The sequence below is a fragment of the Loxodonta africana genome, chromosome 19, assembly GCF_030014295.1.
Source record: "Loxodonta africana isolate mLoxAfr1 chromosome 19, mLoxAfr1.hap2, whole genome shotgun sequence".
In the NCBI taxonomy this organism is placed as follows: domain Eukaryota; kingdom Metazoa; phylum Chordata; class Mammalia; order Proboscidea; family Elephantidae; genus Loxodonta; species Loxodonta africana.
Window position 1 is genome coordinate 24,597,212 of NC_087360.1, and position 22,407 is coordinate 24,619,618.

Consider the following 22,407-nt stretch of genomic DNA (forward strand, 5'->3'; position numbering starts at 1 on the left):
CTCCCACATCCTGAAGTTAGCAGTTCTAACCCATCCAGGGACATCTCAGAAGACAGGCCTGGTGATCTGCTGCCGGAAGGTCCCAGGGCTGAAAACCGTATAAGCAGTTCTCTGCACATGTGGGGTCACCATGCGTTGGAATCGACAGAACAGCAGCGAACAACAACTCTCTCATCTATATGCTGAGATCAAGTTATTGGAACAAGTAAAGAAATTTAGTGATGTTTTTGCCGCTTCAGTTTACGGACTAGAAGCAATAGAAGGGAATAGTCATCATCAATGATTCGTATTGGTGGTGTATTTTGTGAAAACTTTGTAAATGTGAGATGTTTACTAAAATGTCCAATTAACACATTGGCAAGATGAGAGAACCCATCAACCCTTGTCTCTTCTCAGTTTAGCATTCACTTGCTTTATGGGATAACAAATGTGAGGTTCCCCCCCTCCACCCATGAAGGTGGAGGAGTCCAGATGCCTTCAGGGTCACATATCAGAGTTTCCCTGTGTTGGGACGTCCTTTAGTCCAGTGAGCTTCTTAGACTTTGATGTGCCTGGGGATCACCTGTGGACCTTGTTGTAGTGCAGTGTGGTATGTCAGAAGTGGGCCTAAAGATTTGACATTTTAACTAGCTCCTATGTGGTGCCAATAGCTACTTGGTAGATCAGAGGTGGGCCTGAAGATTTGGCATTTTAACTAGCTCCTAGGTGGTGCTGCTGACTGCTCTTCTACTAGCCATGCTTTGAGTTGCAAGGCCTCTCTCTTCCTTGGGGGAGCTTGGAAAATGGTGCTGGTGTTGTCAAACAACTCAAATGCATAGTTGCTCCTTGGGGTTAGGAGGGTGTCTGTTGTGGTTCCAGAAATACGTCAGGAACTCAATCTAGAGGCACATTGGATGCTTTATAGGCCTATCTCTAAGCCTCAGTAATGATTAACTGGGATGGTTATGAATGTTTATCATATGCACCTGTTACCCTGAGGATCCTAGCCCTTAATTTACAGACCCAGTTGGGTCCATTTTGCTATGCCAGGTTCCTAAGACCAAAAGCTATATTTTGGTAATACTTAAAAATGATGTTTTTATTTGAAGGACTTTTGAAAGTTATAGTATAGGGTCTCACTTGAAAGTCATGGATTAAAAATGGTTTAGACAGTGGTTTTGAAAGTGTAATCCTGAGCTAGCGTTAGTATCACCTGGTGACTTGTTAAAAATGCTATGCTTCAGGCCCCACCTCAGATGTATTGAATCAGAAATACTGGGGGTAACATCCAGCAGCCTGCATTTAACAGGCCCTCCACAGGACTCTGACTCTGATTTGAGTTTGAAAACCATTGATTTAGGAAATCAAAGGAGTCAGGTGGTGTGTATTAGTGGAAAACTTCTAGGGGCCCATTTACATTTTTCTTACCTTCATCAAAACCAAACCCATTACCATCAAGTTGATTCCGACTCATAGCGACCCTATAGGACAGAGTAGAAGTACCCCATAAAGTTTCCAAGGAGAGCCTGGTGTATTCAAACTGCTGACCTTTTGGTTAGCAGCCATAGCTCTTAACCACTATACCACCAAGGTTTCCTTACCTTCATCAGAGGCCCTTATTTACCAGTTGTCAAAGTGTAGTACCTACTCTAATAGTGATGGCCTCTGCTTGAAATATGAAATACAATGGCTTTGCCTGTTGTACTACTCAGACTTTTTCAAGCGAACAGACGGATCTTAGAACACAGAGGTTACATACCTTATGCTGCTCCTTTTTTTTCCTATATATTGCCACTAACCCCTTATTAAATGCTGTCACCTGCCAGTTGGATGACAGAATAAAAGCAGAGCACACTCAGAATATTCAGCTTGATATGACCAGTGTTAAGCATGCATGTTAAATCTACCAGCTGAAAAGTAGGCACTGGATTATCTGGGCGTCACTTAAAGTGTGCTCTTCATTACCATGACTGGTTCTGAACTGGACCCATTTTAGTCAGCAGTGTCTGCAGGGATGGTCAAAAGAGGCCACCCTAATTTGTGGCTGGTGGGCCAGTTGGTCACAGTGGTACAGCCTGTTTATGTCCTTTCCTTGAAATCATTAAGAAAATAGGCAAGCAACTGAAGTGGAATGATTTGAGTACTCTTAGCCTTCTTAGAGACAGCGAGCTATGAGACTTAAAGTCAAGCCTCTGGGAAAAAGAATAATTGCGATTTAAATCCTAGACTGAAATCAGTAGTCAGAGGGTAAGTTTTTTGTATACAAAGCATCTTTTTTGATGAGTTAATATGTATCTTTCATAAACAGTTTATGAAAAGTAGCATTTCAGTGGCATGCTTAGCTACAATTTTCTTAAGCTAGTATAAAAATAGGAAAGCCTGTTTATATCCAGGAGGCAGAATTACTGTATGAAAAAGTCAATATACAATCTTAATATGTCAGCTGTCTAGAAAATATTGCCTTCTGACTGCTCTTTCCTGCCTGTTCCAATTTTAAGCCATCTTGAAAAGTTGAGATTCAGAGGCCTTGTGCCCATGAGTACCATTTCCTACTCCCTGTAGGTGGGAACCTCGAGCTAGGCAAGGAGCCAGTCATTTCACAGTTGGATCCTTTAACAGAGAAGTTTGTGGGACAGGATCTTTGATTCAGGAAAGGGTACTTACTATGAGAGGAGGCAGGGTTAGGGGCAACCTGCCCAAGGCGTGGTGATCTAGCTCTGTGTTCCGTGTGGTCCGAATGGGCTGGGACAAATGGAAACCTAGCACCAGCTAAGTAGCAGAGCTGCCAGAGGGGTCTAGGCACCTTCCCTTACCCTCTGAAGAGAGGCAGTGGAGGAGAGGATAAGGACTGTTGAGCACCACTCTACCACTTACTCTGTCACCTTCAGAATCTCATCGTTTCCCTCATCTGTAAAATGGATGTGGAATAGTACCTACCTCATAGAATTTTTGTGAGGATTAAATGAGAAAATGCATGTTAAGTGCTTAGAAAATTCCCTGGCACGTATGCCAAAACCAAACTCATTGCTGTCGAGTCGATTTTGACTCATAGCGACCCTGTAGGACAGAGTAGAACTGCCCCATAAGATTGACAAGGCAATAATCTTTACGGAAGCTGACTGTCACATCTTTTTCCCATGGAGCAGCTGGTGGATTTGCGCTGCGGACCTTTTGATTGACAGCCAAGCACTTAACCGTTGCTTATGATGTAATACGGATGGGAGCGGTATTAAAAAAATAACAGCTTTCAGCAACAAAAAAAATTAATTATAAGAAAAGATGCAGCAACTTTAGGTCAAGATGCTTATTTTCTAAGTGTTATGGTTTATGTTTGTTATAGGTACCCATCTCAATTTAGTGTGAAATGAGAAAGTGAAGATGTAATGCTACCAAACCCTAAAAATGATTTTCATATTTTAAATTTCTTTCTTGCATTTTCCACCTGCTTACTGTTTTACATTGTTCCTGTGGGTTGTATAAACATTTAAATGCCAAGGTTTATTTTTATTGCATTGGCTAAGTCAACAGAAAAAACTTGAATGGAAAAAAGCAGGTTTTCCTGCCTTTGAATTCCCATTTCTCAGTTTCAAATAAATTCTTTCAAGAAAGTCTTTGCACCAGATCAACTTGGTGAATCCAGGTGCTAAGGTCTTACTGATCAACTCTTTTATGAGCCACTCTTAACATGATCTGGTTTAAATCCTCACCTGGAAGAACTGTTCAAGATGGCACCCCTTCAGCAACAAACCTCAGGAATGGGGTGACTGTGGGTGTATTCCACATTCCCCCTCTGTTTGCTATTGCCCTGGATCCCAAATATGGATGCTATTACCCCATTGTGATCTATTTTTAAAAGCTGTCTAATCTTTTCAAAAAAAGTTATATGACTCTGTAGAATTAAATATCAGGTCAGTTCAGCAACCATTTGAGAGCCTAATGGGCCAGACCCTATGCTAGTGAGTATAGGAGGGTGGGGACTGGGAGGAGAAGTCAGAGAGTGACCCAACCCAAATGCTGCTCTTGGGATGTTTGCCATCTTTAGGGAGAGCCAGACACATACAAAGGAGAGGTATCAGGCCACTTCTGGGGTGCTTTGATAATGAACAATGAAATAAAACTCTGGTTTTTTACAAAACATCCACCTTAATTTAAGGTTTTTTTTTAACTGTTGTGAGTTGAATTCAGCTTACAAAGATCAAGGGTATTTTCCCTTTCTATGAGTGACTTGAATGAAATTCTTTTACAAGGTCATAATGTTATCAGAATGCAGAGCTGCTTCTGCAGAAAGAAACTGGCTGAGAATTGTAATCACTGCTGTCATGGTTTATATTCAAATTAATTTGCTTTTTACTTCAGTACTAATTACTAAAAAAGTGGGTGTCCATACTAGTAATTCCTAAATAGATTTTTGGGGGAGGCTTGATGAATTTTCTTTAAGACTACAACTTAGAAAATGTTTGTATTTCCTTGGGTATGTGGCTCTTGGGCAACTAGCTTATTCCCATTTTAGTAACTTGTTCAGAAAGTAAAAGCTCAGGTATTTACTTTTCTGTTGTCCAGATGCTAATTTCAGTGAATTTATCCATGATCAGAGCTTCTTTTCACAGTACATATCTGTAGATTCTTAAAATTCTACACAAGGCTGATGTCACATTCCCTCCTGAAATGCCCATCAGGAGGGTGGACTCCCAGTGAGAGTGGGCACTTGCCAAGTATTTTGCCTTTAGCCGGATTGAAGGTTTTCTTTGAAAATATACCAAAGAGATTCCTTTCCAGGAATAATTGATACTAAGGGTTTTTGTTGAGATGGCAAGTTCAAGCACACTTCTCTTGAGAGTTAGGAAGAGGCATAGGGGCAGGGACAAGAGTCATCTGCCTATGCTGGGTACTGAGCCTGTTCTGTGGACAGTTATAGGATGAGCAAACCCTGTAGATACCCCCGCAAGAGCACTTAGCTGATGGCTCTCTCCTCCTCACTTGAGTGGGGGCTCCTCTTGGGCAGAGACATTGTCTTGTATACCTTAAGATGTTGCAGGTGAAGAGTAACATTACATTCAAGTTTATAAACCCAATGAGAAGGTGAGAAGGTTTCCCTGAATATCCAGGTGGACCTTGGACCACATTTTGAGAAACATGCTAAGTATAAACCATTAGTTCTTAACCTTCTTTGGGTCCACTGGAGATCTTTTGAAGGTAGGAATCCTCACTGTAAAATTTGCACAAATGCATAATTATGCATGTGGTTTCAGGAGGTCTTATAGTCCTTGAGGCCATGGAACTGGTTAAGAAGCCCTCAAGCCCCTTCAAGAACAGTAAGTACAGTTCACCTAGGTGTTTAAAGTTATGCCCAGCAGCTTTTACAATCCAAGAGTTGTTTTTCTTTACTCTAATAGTGAAGAAAATGGCTTATCACCTACAAACAGGTGAGCTGAGCTGTGTTGTAGCCACTGCCCTGAGTCATAGTTGCACCCTGGCACAAACAGTACATAGGTGTGGTCATTGCCTGTGTGCAGCTGCTTGCTGCTCTCGCTCCAGCTCTCACAGGCCTGTCAGGTTTGTACGGTTGTCACCTGAGCATGGATTCACACCAGTATGTGCTGAGCATAAAGTCAACAAAGAAAACTGAAATAACATGGGAGCAAACGTTAAAATGTTCTACCTACCTGAGTAACTTTTTTGTGCCTAATGGTAGTTGCCATTTACCAGTCCGTGATTAGAGCAATAAACCTGTAAGAGAAGTTAAATTGGAGCAGACATTCTCTGGTAACTGAACGCTCTTAAATTTCATTTTCTTTTTTTTTTTTTTTTTAAGTATTCCTTAATTGAGATATAACTCACACAAAAGTTTTTAAAGTGCACGATTCAGTGGCTTTTAGTATATTCACAAAGTTGTACAACCATTACCACTAATACAGGACATTTTATTGTGCCAAAAAGCAGCCCCATAACTCTTAGCAGTCACTCTCCATTCCCCATTCTCCTCTCTCTGTGCTCCCCGACAGCTACTATTCGGCTTTCTCTCTCTATGGGTTTGTCTATTTCAGACACTTCATGTAAATGGAATCATATAATATGTGACTTTTTGTCTCTGGGTCCTTTCACTTAGCGTAATGTTTTCAAGGTTCATGGTACGTAGCACATGTCAGTAGTTCATTCCACTTTGTGCCTAAATAAATCTCCCATTGTGTGCATATATTACATTTTGTTTGTCCATTCATTAGTTGGTGGACATTTGGGTTGTTTCCACTTTTGATTATTGTGAATACTGTTGCTATGTACATTTGTGTACAGGTTTTGTGTAGACATACGTTTTCACTTCTCTTGGGTATATGCTTAGGAGTGGTATGCTGGGTTATTGGTAGCTTTTTGATTATAGTCATCCTAGTAGGTGTGAAGTGGTGTCTTACTGTAGGTTTTTTTTGATTTTTTTTTTAATGATGGTGAAATATGTATAACAAAATATTTGTCATTTCAGTTGAAATTTTTATGTGTGCAATTTGGTTGCATTAAGTTTACCACGTTGTGTAACCATCACCACCATCTGTTTCCAAATTTTTCTATCGCCCTTAACAAAAATTCAGTACCCCTTAAGCAATACCTCCCTATTTTCTCCTCCTACCCACCCCAGGAGCCATGGTGACACAGTGGTTAAGAGCTTGGCTGCTAACCAAAAGGTTGGCAGTTCGAATCTACCAGCCGTTCCTTGGAAACCCAATGGAGGCTTCCTAGGGGTTGTTTGCTTTGGAATTGACTCGACGCAATGGGTTTTTCTTTTTTTGGACCTGCCCTTGGTAACCACTAATAACATTTGGTCTCTATGCATTTGCCTATTCTGGATATTTCATATTAGTGAGCTTATACTTAATATTTGTCCTTTTATGTCTGATTTATTTCATTCAGCATAATGTTTTCAAGGTTCATCCATGTCAGACCATATATCAGAACTTCCTTTCTCTTTATGGTTGAATAATATTCCATGGTGTGTATGTGTATACACAACATTTTATGTATCCATTAATCTGTTGGCCGACACTTGGGTTGTTTCCACCTTTTGGCTATGGTGAATAATGCTGCCATGAACATTGGTATACAAGTATGTGTTTGAATCTCTGCTTATGATTCTTACGAGTATATACCTGGGAGTGGAATTGCTAGGTCATATGATAGATCTATGTTTAACTTCTTGAGGAACCACCATACCGTTTTCCTAGAAACTGCACCATTTTAGAATCCTGCCAACAGTGGATAAGGGTTCCAATTTCTGCACATCCTTGCCAAAACTTTTATTCTCCATTGTTTTTGTTTTAATTTTTCCCATCTTAGTGGGGTGTGAAGTGGTATCTTCTTGTTGTGATTTGCATTTCTGTAATGACTAACAATAAGCACCTTTTCAGGTACTTGTTGGCCATTTGCATATCTTCCCTGGAAAAATGTCTATTCAAATCCTTTGCCCATTTTTAATTGGGTTGGGTTGTTTGTCTTTTTATTGTTGAGTTGCTGGAGTTCTTTATATATTCTGAATACTTGATCCTTATCAGAAACATGATTTGCACATATTTTTTTCCATTCTGTTGGTTGTCTTTTCTTGATGGTGTCCTTTGGATCAAAGTTTTTAATTTTGATGAAGTCTTGCTTTTGGTATATCTAAAATCATTGGCAAATCCAATGTCATGAATATTTACCCTGTATATTTTCTTCTAATAATCCTGTGGTTTTAACTCTTAAACTTAGGTCTTTGATACATTTTGAGTTAATTTTCATATATGGCAAAAGGTAGGGGCCTGGCTTCATTATTTTACATGTGGGTATCCAGTTGTCCCAGTACCATTTGTTGAAGAGTCTATTCTTTGACAACAAGAACTGTCACCCTTGTCAAAAATCAATTGACCATAAATGTACAGATTTATTTCTGGACTCCCAATTCCATTCCATTGGTCTGTGTGTCCTTGTGCTAGTACCACACTGTTTTGATTACTGTAGGTTCTTAGTATATTTTGAAATTGGAAGTGTGAGTCCTCCAACCTTGTTCTTTTTCGAGATGTTTTAGCCATTAGAAGTACAATTATAAGGGAACAGTTGTAAGGTACAATTCCATATGAATTTTAGGATTAGCTTTTCCAGTTCTACAGACAAAGGCCATAGGAATTTTGAAAGGGATTGCATTGAATCTGTAGGTCGTGTTGGGGAATATTGCCACCTTAATAATATAACTCTTCCAATCCATGAACTCAGAATATCTTTCCATTTATTTAGGTCTTCCTTAATCTTTTTCAGCAGTGATTTATAGTTGTCAGTGTGCAAGTCTTATACCACCTTGGCTACATGTATTTCTAAGCATTTTATTTTTTCGATGGTATTATAATTGGAATTTTCTTAATTTCCTTTTCAGAACGGTCATTGCTAGTGTATAGGAATACAATGAGTTTTTGTATATTTATCTTGTATCCTGCAGCTATGCTGAATTTGTTCATTAGCACTAATAGTTTGTGTGTATTCGTTAGAATTTTCTGTATGTAAGATCATGTAATCTGTAAATAGAGCTAGTCTTAGTTCTTCCTTTCCAATTTGGATGCCTTTTCTTTTTCTTGCCTAATTGTTCTGGCTAGAGCTTCCAGTACTTTGTTGAATGGAAGTGGCAAAAGTGGGCCTCCTTGTTTTGTTCCTGATGTTAGGGAAAAAGCTTTCAGTTTTTGATCATTAGGAGTGATGTTAGCTGTGGGTTGCTGTTTTATTCTTGCAATTCTAATATACAGGAAAAAAAAAAAAAAAAGCCATCCATCTGTTAATTGGGGAAACCCTGGTGGCATATTGGTTAAGTGCTAGGGCAGTTCAGATCCACCAGGCGCTCCTTGGAAACTCTGTGGAGCAGTTCTACTCTGTCCTGTGGGGTCGCTATGAGTCGGAATCAGCTCGACAGCAGTGGGCTTTGGTTTTTTTGCTGAGCCAGAATCAACTTGACAGCAGTGGGCTTTGGTTTTTTGTTAGTTGAGTTGGAATCAACTCAACAGCAGTGGGCTTTGGTTTTTTGTTAGTTGGCATCTTAATGGCACTGAAGAGTGGTAAGATTAGTTGGAGGTTTTATGAATGGCTGAAGTTTCTGTGCCTTGATGAGTATTCATTGTTGCTGAAAATAGCCATAGGGAATAGCTCTTTATGAGAGAAAGGTGTTTTAGCAAGAAACTGATCACTATTAAGTTATTCGACAATGCTGCTGAACTGCTTATAAGAACCTGAATCTGACTCTAGTCATTTCTGGGACAAGTCAAAACCAAAAAAAAAACTAAACCCATTGCTGTCGAGTTGATTTCCGACTCATAGCACCTTACAGGACAGAGCAGAACTGCCCCATTGGGTTTCTAAGGGTGTAAATCTTTATGGGATCAGAGTGCCACATCTTTCTCCCTTAGAGTAGCTGGTAGGTTCTAGCCTCCCACCTTTTGGTTAGCAGCCCAGAACTTAACCACTGCACCACCAGGGCTCCTCTGGGACAAGTCAAGGTAAAAATAAATAACTATTTGAAATCCTTCAGGTAGACACTCAGAATTACTCAGGACAAAAATAAATTGAGAATGTGTGGTCTGAGCAATTTGATTCTAAATCATTTGATTTCTCTTTTCAGGAGGAGCTCTTGGATATAAAAGAACATCCCCATTCGAAACAGAGGCCTTCATGCCTCTCTGAAAAATACGACAGGTATGAGGGTGTGTGCTTCTAGTCATTAACTTTGTTACACCAAACTTGGTAAATTAAGAATTATATTATTTGAGGGGTTTTGGTAGACTTACGGGTAGGGGGATTTCAGTAGATTATGACATTGGGCTTCCACACGGGCCCACTGGGAATAAGCCATGAATGTGATAAAACAGTATCTCATTGCATTTTCTTCATTAATTTCATGCCTTAACCACTAATCCAAAGATTTTGAACCACAGGGGACTCTTAAGGACAACTAACTGGTAATAAAGCTGAAACTAGAAAATGACTTGGTCAAAGCCACATAGCCCGAAAACAGAGCTAAGACTTGAACCCAGGAACCCTCACCAGGGTCTTTTCTCTCTACCTGTGGTTTTTACATGATGCTTTAAGGGTACTTCCTCAAGGGCCTGTCCCAGGGAGGAGGACCAGAAGTGCTCTGAGCCCTTTTGCTGCCCCTCCCACCAAATATACAGTCATTCAGCCATTCAGGTTACCTTCTTTGCATCTTGGGCTCCTTCATAAGAGGTAAATGCTTTGATGTAAGAAGACTAAAGCTAAAGATGGTGAGACTTCCTCTCCCATACTTTGGACATGTTACCAGGAGGGATCAGTGCTTGGACAAGGGCATCATGCTAGGTAAAGTAGAGGGTCAGTGAAAAAGAGGAAGACCCTCGATGAGATGGATTGACACAGAGGCTGCAACAATGGGCTCAAGCATAACAACAATTGCGAGGTTGGCACAGGACCAGGCAGTGTTTCATTCTGTAGTACATAGGGTCACTATGAATTAGAACCAACTCAATAGCACCTAACAACAACAACAAAGCTAAAAATGCACTGAAAATTACTATTATAGTAATCCTATATTGTCACCTTAGTCACTTCATAAATATAAAGGTGGATGGTTCATATTGGTCCACGTTTTCAATGTATAAAGTATCTATTATGTTTAATACCTTGGTTGAGTAAGACATACTCTTTAATTTGTATATGGCCTATTCAGAAGGCTTGATAAACCTGGATATCTTGCCACTTTCCCCTTGATGGAGATACTTGAATAATGGCTATTCCAGTTGATTAGATTTTTCAAAAGTCTGAGATAAGCTGGAATTTTCTTTAAAGCTCTCAAGCCTTCTTATGCCTCAAGTTGAATTTTATTGTTATAACTGTATAACTTCATGGCATAAATTAAAGTTGTCATGGGCAGACATATTGGCTTTTTTTCCAAAGTGGATGACATTGTGCCTAGTCATAGCAATAAAAAGAAGAAAGTGGAGAGAACCTCTCATTCTGTGGTTTCTCTTGTCTCAGAAAGAATTAAAATTTGTTTAGCTCTTAAACTCCAAGTAATCCTCACAACCACTGTTGAAGAGGTAACCACTATTGCCTTATTGATAAGGAGTTTGAAACTGTGAGATTATTCATTTATTCAAGGAATGTTCATTTGGTATCTGTTATGTGGCAAATACCATGCCTGTTGTTAGGTGACATCGAGTCGGTTCTGACTCACAGCGACCCTGTGTACAACAGAACGAAACACTGCCTGTTCCTGCACCATCATCATAATTGTTATGCTTGAGCCCGTTGTTGCAGCCACTGTGTCAATCCACCCCATTGAGGGTCTTCCTCTTTTTTGCTGACCCTCTGCTTTACCAAGCATGATGTCTGTCATGGATTGAAGTGTATCTCTCAAAAATATGTGTCATCTTGGCTAGGCCATGATTCCCAGTATTGTGTGATTGTCCACCATTTTGTCATCTGATGTGTTTTCATATGTGTTGTAAATCCTCTTTCTATGATATTAACGAGATGGGATTAGCGGCAGTTATGTTAACGAGGCACGTCTCCATCTACAAGATTAGGCTCTGTCTTAAGCCAATTTCTTTTGAGCTATAAAAGAGAAGCGAACAGAGAGGCATGGGGACCTCATACCACCAAGAACGAAGCACTGGGAGCTTAACATGCCCTTTGGACCTGGGGCCCCTGAGCTGAGAAGCTCCTCCACCAAGGGAAGATGGATGACAAGGATCTTCCCCCAGAGCTGACAGAGAAAGCCTTCCCCTATAGCTGGTGCCCCAAATTTGGACTTGTAGCCTCCTAGATTGCAAGAGAATAAATTTCTGTTTGTTAAAGCCATTTGTTTGTGGTATTTCTGTTATAGCAGCACTGGATAACTGAGACAGTATCCTTTTCCAGCTACTGGTCCCTTCTGAGATGAATGATTCAGCCTTCTAAGTAGCATTCTGGCTGTACTTTTTCCAAGAAAGACTTGTTCATTCTTCTAGCAGTCCATGGTATATTCAACCTTCTTTGTCAGTACCTTAATTCAAAGGCATCAGTTCTTCTTCAGTCTTTCTTATTCCTTGTCCAGCTTTCACATGCATTTGAGGCAATTGAAAACACCGTGGCTTGGGTCAGGCTTAGTCCTTAAAGGGACGTCTTCACTTTTTAACACTTTAAAGATGTCTTTTGCACAGATTTGCCAATGAAACATGTCATTTGATTTCTTGACTGCTGCTTCCACGGGCGTTGATTGTGGATCCAAGTAAAATGAAATCCTTGAAAACTTCAATGTTTTTTCTGTTTATTGTGATGTTGTTTATTGGTCCAGTTGTGAGGATTTGTGTTTTCTTTATGTTGAGGTGTAATTCCTATTGAAGACTGTGCTCTTTGCTCTTCATCAGTAAGTGTTTCAAGTCCTCTTCACTTTAAGCAAGCAAGGTTGTGTCATCTGCATATTGTAGGTTGTTAATGAGTCTTCCTCCAATCCTGATGTCCTGTTCTTCTTCATATAGTCCATATTCTTGGATTATTTGCTCAGCATGCAGATTGAATAATATGTTGAAAGGACACAACCCTGAAGCACACTTTTCCTGACTTTAAACCATGCAGTGTATTCCCTTGTTCAGTTTAAACCACTGCCTCTTGGTCTGAGTACAGGTTCCTCATGAGCACAATTAAGTGTTCTTAAATTCTCATTCTTCACAATGTTACCCATAATTTGTTATGATTCACACAGTCGAATGCTTTGCATAGTCAATAAAACACAGAGTAGACATCTTTCTGGTATTCTCTGCTTTAAGCCAGGATCTATCTGACATCAGTAGTGATATCCCTTGTCCTACATTTTCTTTTGAACCTGGCTTGAATTTCTGACAGTTCCCTTTCCATGTACTGCTGCAGTTGCTTTTGAATGATCTTCGGCAAAATTTTGCTTGCATGTGATATTAATGATATTGTTCAATAATTTCTGCATTCTGTTGGATCACTTTTCTTTGGAATGGGTACAGATATGAATCTCTTTAGTCAGTTGGCCAGGTAGCTGTCTTCCACATTTCTTGGCCTAGACGAGTGAGGGCTTCCAGCACTGCATCCGTTTGTTGAAACATCTCAGTTGGTATTCCGTCAATTCCTGGAGCCTTGTTCTCTGACAACACATTCAGTGCAGCTTGGACCTCTTCCTTCAGTACCATCCGGTTCTTGATCATATGCTACCTCCTGAAATGGCTGAATGTCAACCAAATCTTTTTGGTACAGTAACTGTACATTCCTTCCATATTCTTTCGTTGCTTCCCGTGTCTTTCAGTATTTTCCCTGTAGAATCCTCCAGTATTACAGCTCCAGCCTTGAATTTTCTCTTCAGTTCTTTCAGCCTGAGAAATGCCAAGCATGTTCTTCCCTTTTGTTTTTCTAATTCCTGGTCTTTGCTGATTTCATTGTACTTTGTCATCTTGAGCTGCCCTTTGAAATATTTTGTTCAGCTCTTTTACTTCATAATTTCTTTCTTTCACTTTACTCAGCATTCAGGAGCAACTTTCAGAGTCTCTTCTGACATCCATTTTGGTCTTTTCTTTCTTTTGTGTCATTTTAATGACCTCTTTCTTCATGTATGATGTCCTTGGTGTCATTCTGCAACTCGTCTGGTCTTTGACCATTAGTCTTGAGATAGTCTCTAAATTTAGGTGGAGTATACCCAAGGTTGTACTTGGCTCTTGTGGGCTTGTTCTAATTTTCAACTTCAGCTTGCATACAAGCAGTTGATGGTCTGTTCCATAGTTGGCACCTGACCTTGTTCTGACTGATGATACTGAGTTTTTCTATCGTTCTTTCCACAGATGTAGTCAGTTTGATTCCTGTGTATTCTTTCTGGTGAGGTCCATGTGCATAGTCACCTTTTATGTTGGTGAAAAAAAGGTACTTGCAACGAAGAAGTCGTTGGTGTTGCAAAATTCTATCATGCGACCTATAGAATCTCTATCACCAAGGCCATATTTTCCGACTACCAGTCCTTCTTTGTTTCCGACTTTCACATTCCAATCACCAGTAGTTATTGATGCATCTTGATTGAATGTTTGGTCAATTTCAGACTGTAGAAGTTGGTAAAAATCTTCAGTTTCTTCATCTTTGGTCTTAGTGGTTGGTGCATAAATTTGAATAGTAGTTGTATTAACTGGTCTTCCTTGTAAAAACCCGGTGCCATCGAGTTGATTCCGACTCATAAGTCAGAGTAGAACTGCCCCACAGAGTTTCCAAGGAGCGCCTGGCGGATTTGAACTGCCAACCCTTGGTCTTCCTTGTAGGCATATAGATATTATCTTATCTTTGCCAGCATCGTACTTCAGGATAGACCTTGAAATGGTCTTTTTGATGACGAGCACAACGCCGTTTCTCTTGAAGTTGTTCCCGGTAGGGTAGACCATATGATTGTCTGATTCAAAATGGCCAATACCAGTCCATATCAGCTCACTAATGCTTTGGATATCTATGCTTATGCATTCCATTTCATTTTTGATTACTTCCATTTTTTCCTAGATTCATACTTCATACATTCCACGTTCCAGTTATTAATATATGCTTGCAGCTGTTTCTCCTCAGTTTGAGTCATGCCATATCAGCAGATGAAGGTCCCTAAAGCTCGACTCCATCCATGTCATTAAGGTCAACTCCATTTTGAGAAGGCAGTTCTTCCCCAGTCATATGTCAACTGCCTTCCAACCTGAGGGGCTTATCTTCTGGAACTGTATCATAAGGTTTTCACTGGCCACTTTTTTTCAGAATTAGACTGCCAGGTCCTTCCTAGTCTGTCTTTGTGTGGAAACTCCGTTGAAACCTGTCCACAAGGGTGACCCAGTTGGTATTTGAAATACCAGTGGCAAAGCCTCTAGTATCATAGGAACACACAAGCCACCACAGTACCACCAACTTATAGACACGTGGTGGACACCACCTGGTGCTGTCAGATACTCTCTACTGGGTCTAGAGTCCATGGTTTCTGGAGACATCCAGGTCAGTTGGCATAACAAAGCTTATTAAGAAAATGTTCTGCATTCCACTTTGGTGAGTGGCGTCTGGGGTCTTAAAATCTTAGGAGCAGCATCTAAGATGCATCAATTGGTTCCAGCCCACCTAGAGCAAAGGAGAATGAAGAACACCAAAGACACAAGGAAAATACTAGCCCAAGAGACAAAAGGGCCACATAAACCAGAGACTCCATCAGCCTGAGACCAGAAGAACTAGATTAGATGGTGCCCGGCTGTCACCAATAACCACCCTGACACAACAGAAAGTCCCTGACGGAGCAGGAGGAAAGTTGTGCTACAGAACTCAAATTCACGTAAAAAGACCAGACTTAGTGGTCTGACTGAGACTAGAAAAAAAACTAAAAAGGAGAACCCCTGAAATTATGGCCCCTGGACTCTGTTAACCCAGAACTAAAGCCATTCCTAAAGCCAGCTCTTCAGACAAAAATTAGATTGGAGTATAAAACATTAAATAATACTTGTAAAGAGTGTGCTTCTTGATTCAAGTAGATACACGAAACTAAATGGGCAGCTCCTGTCCAGAGACAGGGTGAGAAGGCAGAAAGGGATAGAAGCTGGTTGAATGGACAAAGAAAACCTGGGGTGGAAAGGGGGAGTGTGCTGTCACGTTATGGGGATTACAGCTAGGGTAACCTAACAATATGTGTATAAATTTTTATATGAGAAATTGAGTTGAAAACTTTTACCTAAAGCACAATAAAAAATAAATAAATAAAAATACTCCCTACTTTCGTGGGATGTTGGTCTATGATAGGAGACAATTACATACTTTTAAGAGTTTATCAGCACAGCCATTACACGCTGTGGAGGACGAGTACAGAGAACTGTGCTGGTTCAGAGCAAGGCCTAGTCTGACCTGGGGCTTGGGGAAGTCCTCTTTGCAGACAGCTGAAGGATGCAGCTCAGTAACTTTTTCAGGATTGCCCCAATGGTGGGTGGCAGAGCTAGAACTTGATCTTTGGGCTCCAGAGCTGCTTCTCAGGTCTGCACACTATACTATCTGCCACTCTGTTGTTAATGAGTGAATAACAAAATAAAACTTAAACCACAAATTTTAGTCTATTAAGAGTTGTCTGTCCTGTTTCTGAGGAGCCCTGGTGGCATAGTGGTTGAAATAATCAGCTGCTAACCAGAAGGTTGGTGGTATGAACCCACAGCCATTCTGTGGAAGAAAGATGTGGCAGTCTACTTCTGTAAAGATTTACAGCCTTGGAAACCCTATAGAGTAGTTCTACTCTGTCCTGTAGGATCACTATGAGTTGGAATTGACTCAGTGGCAATGGGTTTGGTTGAGGGTCCTGTTTCTGGAAAAAACTGAGCCTATGCACAGAAATTCTGGAAAAGCACACGTCAGAACATTTTAGGAAATGTTTTTGGTGAGACAATTAAGGGGGGGTTTGCTTACTTGTACTACTCTTCAGTAAACTAAGTAATCAATATTTATGGAGTGTCCCTCTGAGTAGGACAGGCAGCGATATGGTGATATGCACCCCAGGCTCTGTGGTCTGAGTGTTTCACTTATGCACAGACCACTGGCTTATAGGTGAGTATTGGTGATAACGTGAACAACAATACAAGTATCATTGAATTAATAGTTGTTTTTGTCTTAAAAGAAGTAACCATCCTGAAGGTAACCATAAAATCTTTTATTGTAAAGGAATTTCCATAGCTTTTTTTGCCTGAAGAAGTTTAGAAGTTAGACCACATGTGATTCATAGGTACCAAGTGCTAACTGTTAATACCTTTTGACATGCAGCGATGGCGTCTGGGACCCTGAGAAGTGGCATGCCTCTCTCTACCCAGCTTCAGGGCGGAGCTCGCCAGTGGAAAGTCTGAAGAAAGAGCTCGATACAGACCGGCCTTCTCTGGCACGTAGGATAGTAGGTGAGCATACAGTCACTTAGAAGTGGGTTTGGCAAAGCTGGGGATGTGCTGTTGACTGCTGGCTTCATTCTTTTATTGTGAGAGTTTTAGGCCTTGGGAAAAAAATGTCCTTATCAGTAAACTGGGCTTGAACCATCAGTCTTTCAGCTGGTAGTTGAGTGCTTAACCCTTTGTACCACGCAGTGAGATCCTTAGTTGACAAAAATTTGTTAATAATTGCATAGATGAGGACTCACTCATTGCAGAGATTAAGGATGGAAAGTCAATTATAGTGAAGTACACTCATGGCTTCAAAGAGAAAAAGCAAAAGGCTCATTCTTATTAAATATACGATGTACATGTTACTCTGTTGATAAACCCAATCTTTCCACACCCTTCTCCTCCTCCTAATCACGAACACACCCCACGCATAGGAAGAATGCCCCTGTTGGTTTGCCTAACTTCCTCTGTTCTGCATCTTTACAGATCCACGAGAGCGTGTGAAAGAAGACGACTTAGATGTTGTTCTCAGTCCACAGAGACGAAGCTTTGGAGGAGGCTGCCACGTGACAGCTGCCGTTAGCTCCCGGCACTCAGGAAGCCCATTGGAGAAAGACAGTGATGGGCTTCGCCTGCTTGGTGGACGCAGGATTGGCAGTGGGAGAATAATCTCTGCCCGGAGCTTTGAGAAGGATCACCGTCTTAGTGATAAGGACCTTCGGGACATGAGAGACAGAGACCGTGAGAGGGACTACAAGGACAAGCGTTTTAGGGTTTGTCTTCTAGACCCTTTGGCATTTCATGAGCCTGGGGACTCTAGTCACTTCATTTGCACTGGGTTACTTCTGAGATCTTGGATGAACAGAGCCCACTCTTAAACCAGCCAGAGAAATAGAGCTGGAGGGAGAAGGGTGGTGATGGGCTTCAAGTCTGCAGCGTAGTATTTTCATTTCACTCTTGAGATTTATTTAATTTATCAAGGCCTTGATTCGGGTGGAAATGCCTTAACTAGAATCTTATTTTTATGTTGCATTATGTACTTTTCCAGAGAGAGTTTGGGGATAGTAAGCGAGTCTTTGGCGAGCGTAGAAGAAACGATTCTTACACGGAAGAAGAACCAGAATGGTTCTCAGCTGGACCTACAAGTCAGTCTGAAACCATTGAGCTTACTGGCTTTGATGATAAGATACTAGAAGAAGATCACAAAGGGAGAAAAAGAACAAGGCGACGGACAGCCTCTGTGAAGGAAGGTCAGCACAAACTTTGGGAGGAAAATTCACTGTCATCATTATTGGCTTCCTGTGTGCTTAGGAATGGGCATGGGCACCAGATATTAAGAAATGGCACATTAAAAAAAATGTGACTTCGTAAGTGTAGAACGTAGTGTCTCCTCAACTTGTTCTGCCTACAGTGCTAAACAGCAAAGCCTCACTTTAGTTTCTGAAAACACAAAAGGGTTCCTCAGACATAGGAAATATGTAGTAAAATGGTAAGAGGTCCCACTTATTGAGCAGTTATGTACTATGCACAGTGGTAAAAGTTTTTTTTTATATAATCCTGTTTACTTCTTACAACCCTGTGAGGTGTAGGTACTTCTGTTCTCATCTTGTAGATGGGCATATAGAGGCTAAAAGAGCGTAAGTGATTTGTCTGTGGTCACTGAGGAAGTACACGATAAAGGTGGGAACTGAAGGAGATGGTTTGGGCTTCAGGGCCCACTCTCTTCACCAGGGTGGTAGGCTTTCCCAGGTCAGTTCTAAATGCCTTGGCTTCTTCCAAACTTAGTTTTTTCAGCTCTCAAAGAAGGTAAATTATAGCCTTTGCTAAACTGACAGAGCCAGAGCTAATGTACGTTATGCCCGGTACAGAGTGGGGGTCCATTCACAGGTGGTAACCTGGCTCTGAGGTGGCCAGCATTGGGCTGATGGTCTTGGAAAGAGGCAGTGCAGAACCATGGTGAAGAGCCAGGTGGGCCAGCCATGGTTTTGAGTACTGGAGCTGCTGCTTACATAAAGGGATTATCTTTGACGAAACAACTAAAGGTGGGCTTGTTCTTTGTAGATGAAGACAATGCCTATTTCATAAAATTAAGGTTACCTTTATTTAGCATGGAAGATCAAATGTACACATCAGAGCCCAGCCTAGTGAGGACTAAGTTCTAGTTCCTTCCAGCCTTCAGGTTTAATTGGGAAAAAAGCTTTCTTTTGGCAGATACCAGGCAGCTAAAGAAGAAAGCCATTTTAATACATGAGTGTTTGTGCAGTGCCACCTTAAAATTATGATGAGGCTAAGACAAATTTAAGCATAATAAGCTAATGGAATTTCTTTGGAAGAAAAGAAGGGAAAAATCTCATTACTTGCCTTTATGTGTACAGTTTCTAAATACAGTACCAAAAAACCAAACCAAACCAGTTGCCTCCGAGTTGATCCCAACTTATAGAGACCCTATGGGACAGAGCAGAACTGCCCCGTAGGGTTTCCAAGGAGTGGCTAGTGGATTCAAACTGCCAACATTTTGGTTAGCAGCCAAGCTCTAAACCACTGCTCCGCTCTCTAAATACAGTAGACATTACCATTATCTTTGTGCTGTTACATATTCCTCACTAGGGCAGTGCAGGAAATTGATGGGTAACTTGGGCGACTTTGCTCTGAAATTGGCTTTGAGATATGCCTTTGTCTCGTTCTCAGTGAGACTAAAGCTACACCAGCAAATGTGACCTTTCCAGGCTTCTGGTGAGAAAAGCAGATGTTTTCTTAACTGAGATGGAGCATAACTTTTAGTCATTCTTATATCAACAAGTGGAAGAGCCAGAGGCTGGAGAGAAATCTAGGAACCTGGAGAGGAGGGACAGGTTTCATGGCAGAGCCTTGGGGCAACCCAGGTGTCCTGTACTGGTTTGCTCGTTGTTAACTATAAAAGGTTCCTGGGCTGTTCTAGCCATTGTGCTGAAGATAAGCAAGTACTCTATAGTTTTCACCTTGGCTGTAAGGATAAAAGGAGCTGAACAAACTGAAATGCTGGTGATTATCCCTAGGGAAGGGCTGATGTGTGCCTTTAAGCCCATTTTGTGTATGTATGTATTCCAGCTTTTCATTCAACTTATTGTGTAGCTGTCCTGTGCAGGCACATAACTCAGTGCTGGGAGTGTAGTAGTGAACCTTGTCTGCATTATTTTAAAACATTTATTGAGCACCCACTATATACAGGGCCCAGTACTAGGTGCTGTGTATAAATCATGATGAATGAAATAGTTTGTATATGGATTACATTTACAACCAGAAAAAAATACATTGGGGGTGGGGGGATGGTTAAAACTCTCCATTAATAGAAAAGAAAATTCAAATTTGCGTCCATGCTGACGAAAGTATACGCTCATTCTTCAATGCGATAAAACTTGCCGTTGGTTATCTTTATATGGGACCTGATTCTGGAGTCTGTCATAATAAACGGCCCGTTATATCGGTCTGCTAGGGCACTCCTATGCACCTGTACCCACTGTCAGTTGTCAGGCCCAGTCCGGCTTTCCAGAGAGTTTAAAGCCAGCATAAAAAGGCACGTGGGGCACTTTTCTTGCTGCTTTTCACCAAAAAGCCATTTTTCTGTTAAAGAGATGTCCCCATCTCATCACAAAATAAAAGTGAATAGCAAAAATATTATGATTTCTTTTGTAGATATATGTGCAAAGTACAGACTATCTCTTTTGGCTGTCACCCTTAAATTGGGACATAAAACTGCATCAAAAATGTTTGCTTGTCTGTCCTAAAGTGAGCAGGTAGGTTCTGGTGGATAAGATGGGTCAGGAAGAAGCTCTGCTCTAATGGAAAAGCATATAAACATGGCATTGTTTTACTTTTTCTAAGGCTCAGTTTCTTTGTAAAGTGGTGGTACCTGCCACCACAGCAGTCATTTTAACGTAAACGCCAACCTTTAAGGAATGGCATTTACCTCTAGACGTTGGCAGTAGCGTGTGCTGTCCCACTGGAGAGACTGCCCATTGGCTTGTCCATGGATTCACTGGTTGCCACAGGCCCTCAGAAGGCTAAGGGCCCTTGGGTGGCCGGCACACCTGGGAGGAGCAGGCGCGCCTTTATACGTCCAGTGCAGGACGGAAGAGTTTTGGGTGCAGGCCTGCGCTCGAAGCTTTGTTCTGCCACTTGCTAGTATTGAGACCTCAGATAAGCAAGCTGCTTAACCTGTCAGATATTGTATTCCTCTGCTTTGCTGTCTAGTTTTTTGGAGTGCTATTGGCATGAAAGCAGAAGTTAGCAGTTAACCTTGGTCTAGATAGAATATCCTGGCTGGTGAGTAACAAGACTGCAGTAACTTTTGAGGACTTTTTGCTAGGATGATGTCATGTCTGTTGTGGTCTTGATGCTACAGGCAGCTCTTCTAATCGGTGCTGTTGCAGGGTAGGGCTTTGGAAGTTCTTTTCTTCAAGTAAAAGTATATCTCTCAATACTTATTTTTCTTTTTTTAAAAAAAATCCCGAATAACATTTTTTTTTGCCCTGAAATTTTCATTTTTTGTCCATGTTGTTCTTAGTTGCCTCTGACTCATGGCTACTTTATATGTACAGCAGAACAAAACATTGCCCAATCCTACGCCATCCTCACAGTCTTAGGTATGTTTGAGCCCATTTTTGCAGCCAACATGTCAATCCATCTTATGGAGGGTTTCCCTCATTTTCACTGACCCACTCCTTTACTGAACGTGATGTCCTTTTCTAGCAATTGGTTTTTCCCAACGATGTGTCCATTGTTAGCAAGACAGAGTCTTGCCATCATTGCTTCTAAGGAGCATTCTCGCTGTACTTACTCTAAAACAGATTCTGGCAGTTTGTGGTATATTCAGTATTTTTCACCAACACCACAATTCAAACGTGTCAGTTCTTGTTCTGTCTTCCTATTCATTGTCTAGCTTTCATATGCATATGAGTCGATTGAATAGACCACGGCCTGGGTCAGGCACACCTTAATCATCAAGTGACATGTTCACTTTTTAATACTTCAACGAGGTCTTTTGCAGCAGATTTACCCAATGCACTACATCGTTTGATGTCTTGGCTGCTACTTCCAGGGGTAGTGATTATGCATCCAGGTAGAATGACATGTTTGACAACTTCAGTTTCTTCCCATTTATCACAATGTTTATTAGTCCAACTGAGAATTTTAGTTGTTTTATGTTCAGGTATAATCCATATTGAAGGCTGTAGCCTTTGACTGTTAGTAAGTGCTTATCGTATTCATTTTCAGCAGGCAAGGTTGTGTCACCCGTGTGCGTACTATAGGTGTTCCTCTAGTCTTGCCTGACTCCATAGTCTTCTTCACATAGTCCTGCTTCATGGAGTGTACAGATTGAATAAGTATGGTAAAAGGATACAACTCTGCCACACACCTTTTCCAATTTTAAACCACTCAGTATCCTCTTGTTCTCTTCAAGCAATTGCCTCTTGATTCATGTACAGGTTCCACATGAACACAATTAAGTGTTCTGGAATTCTCATTCATGTTATCCATAGTTTATTATGATGCACAGAGTTGAATGCCT

At 41.0% G+C, this 22,407-nt stretch overlaps 1 protein-coding gene across 5 annotated transcripts in view; it reads left to right on the top strand.

Moving 5' to 3' along the window:
• The window catches only part of EIF4ENIF1 (eukaryotic translation initiation factor 4E nuclear import factor 1), a 48,832-nt gene that overhangs the window by 3,406 nt on the left and 23,019 nt on the right, over positions 1 to 22,407 (top strand). For all 5 annotated transcript variants that reach the window (XM_064272458.1, XM_064272460.1, XM_064272461.1 and 2 more), the window contains exons 3-6: positions 9,599 to 9,672; positions 16,753 to 16,880; positions 17,346 to 17,632; positions 17,908 to 18,109. In XM_064272458.1, coding sequence (XP_064128528.1) covers positions 9,599 to 9,672; positions 16,753 to 16,880; positions 17,346 to 17,632; positions 17,908 to 18,109 — 691 coding nt within the window. The remainder of the gene's footprint in view (positions 1 to 9,598; positions 9,673 to 16,752; positions 16,881 to 17,345; positions 17,633 to 17,907; positions 18,110 to 22,407) is intronic.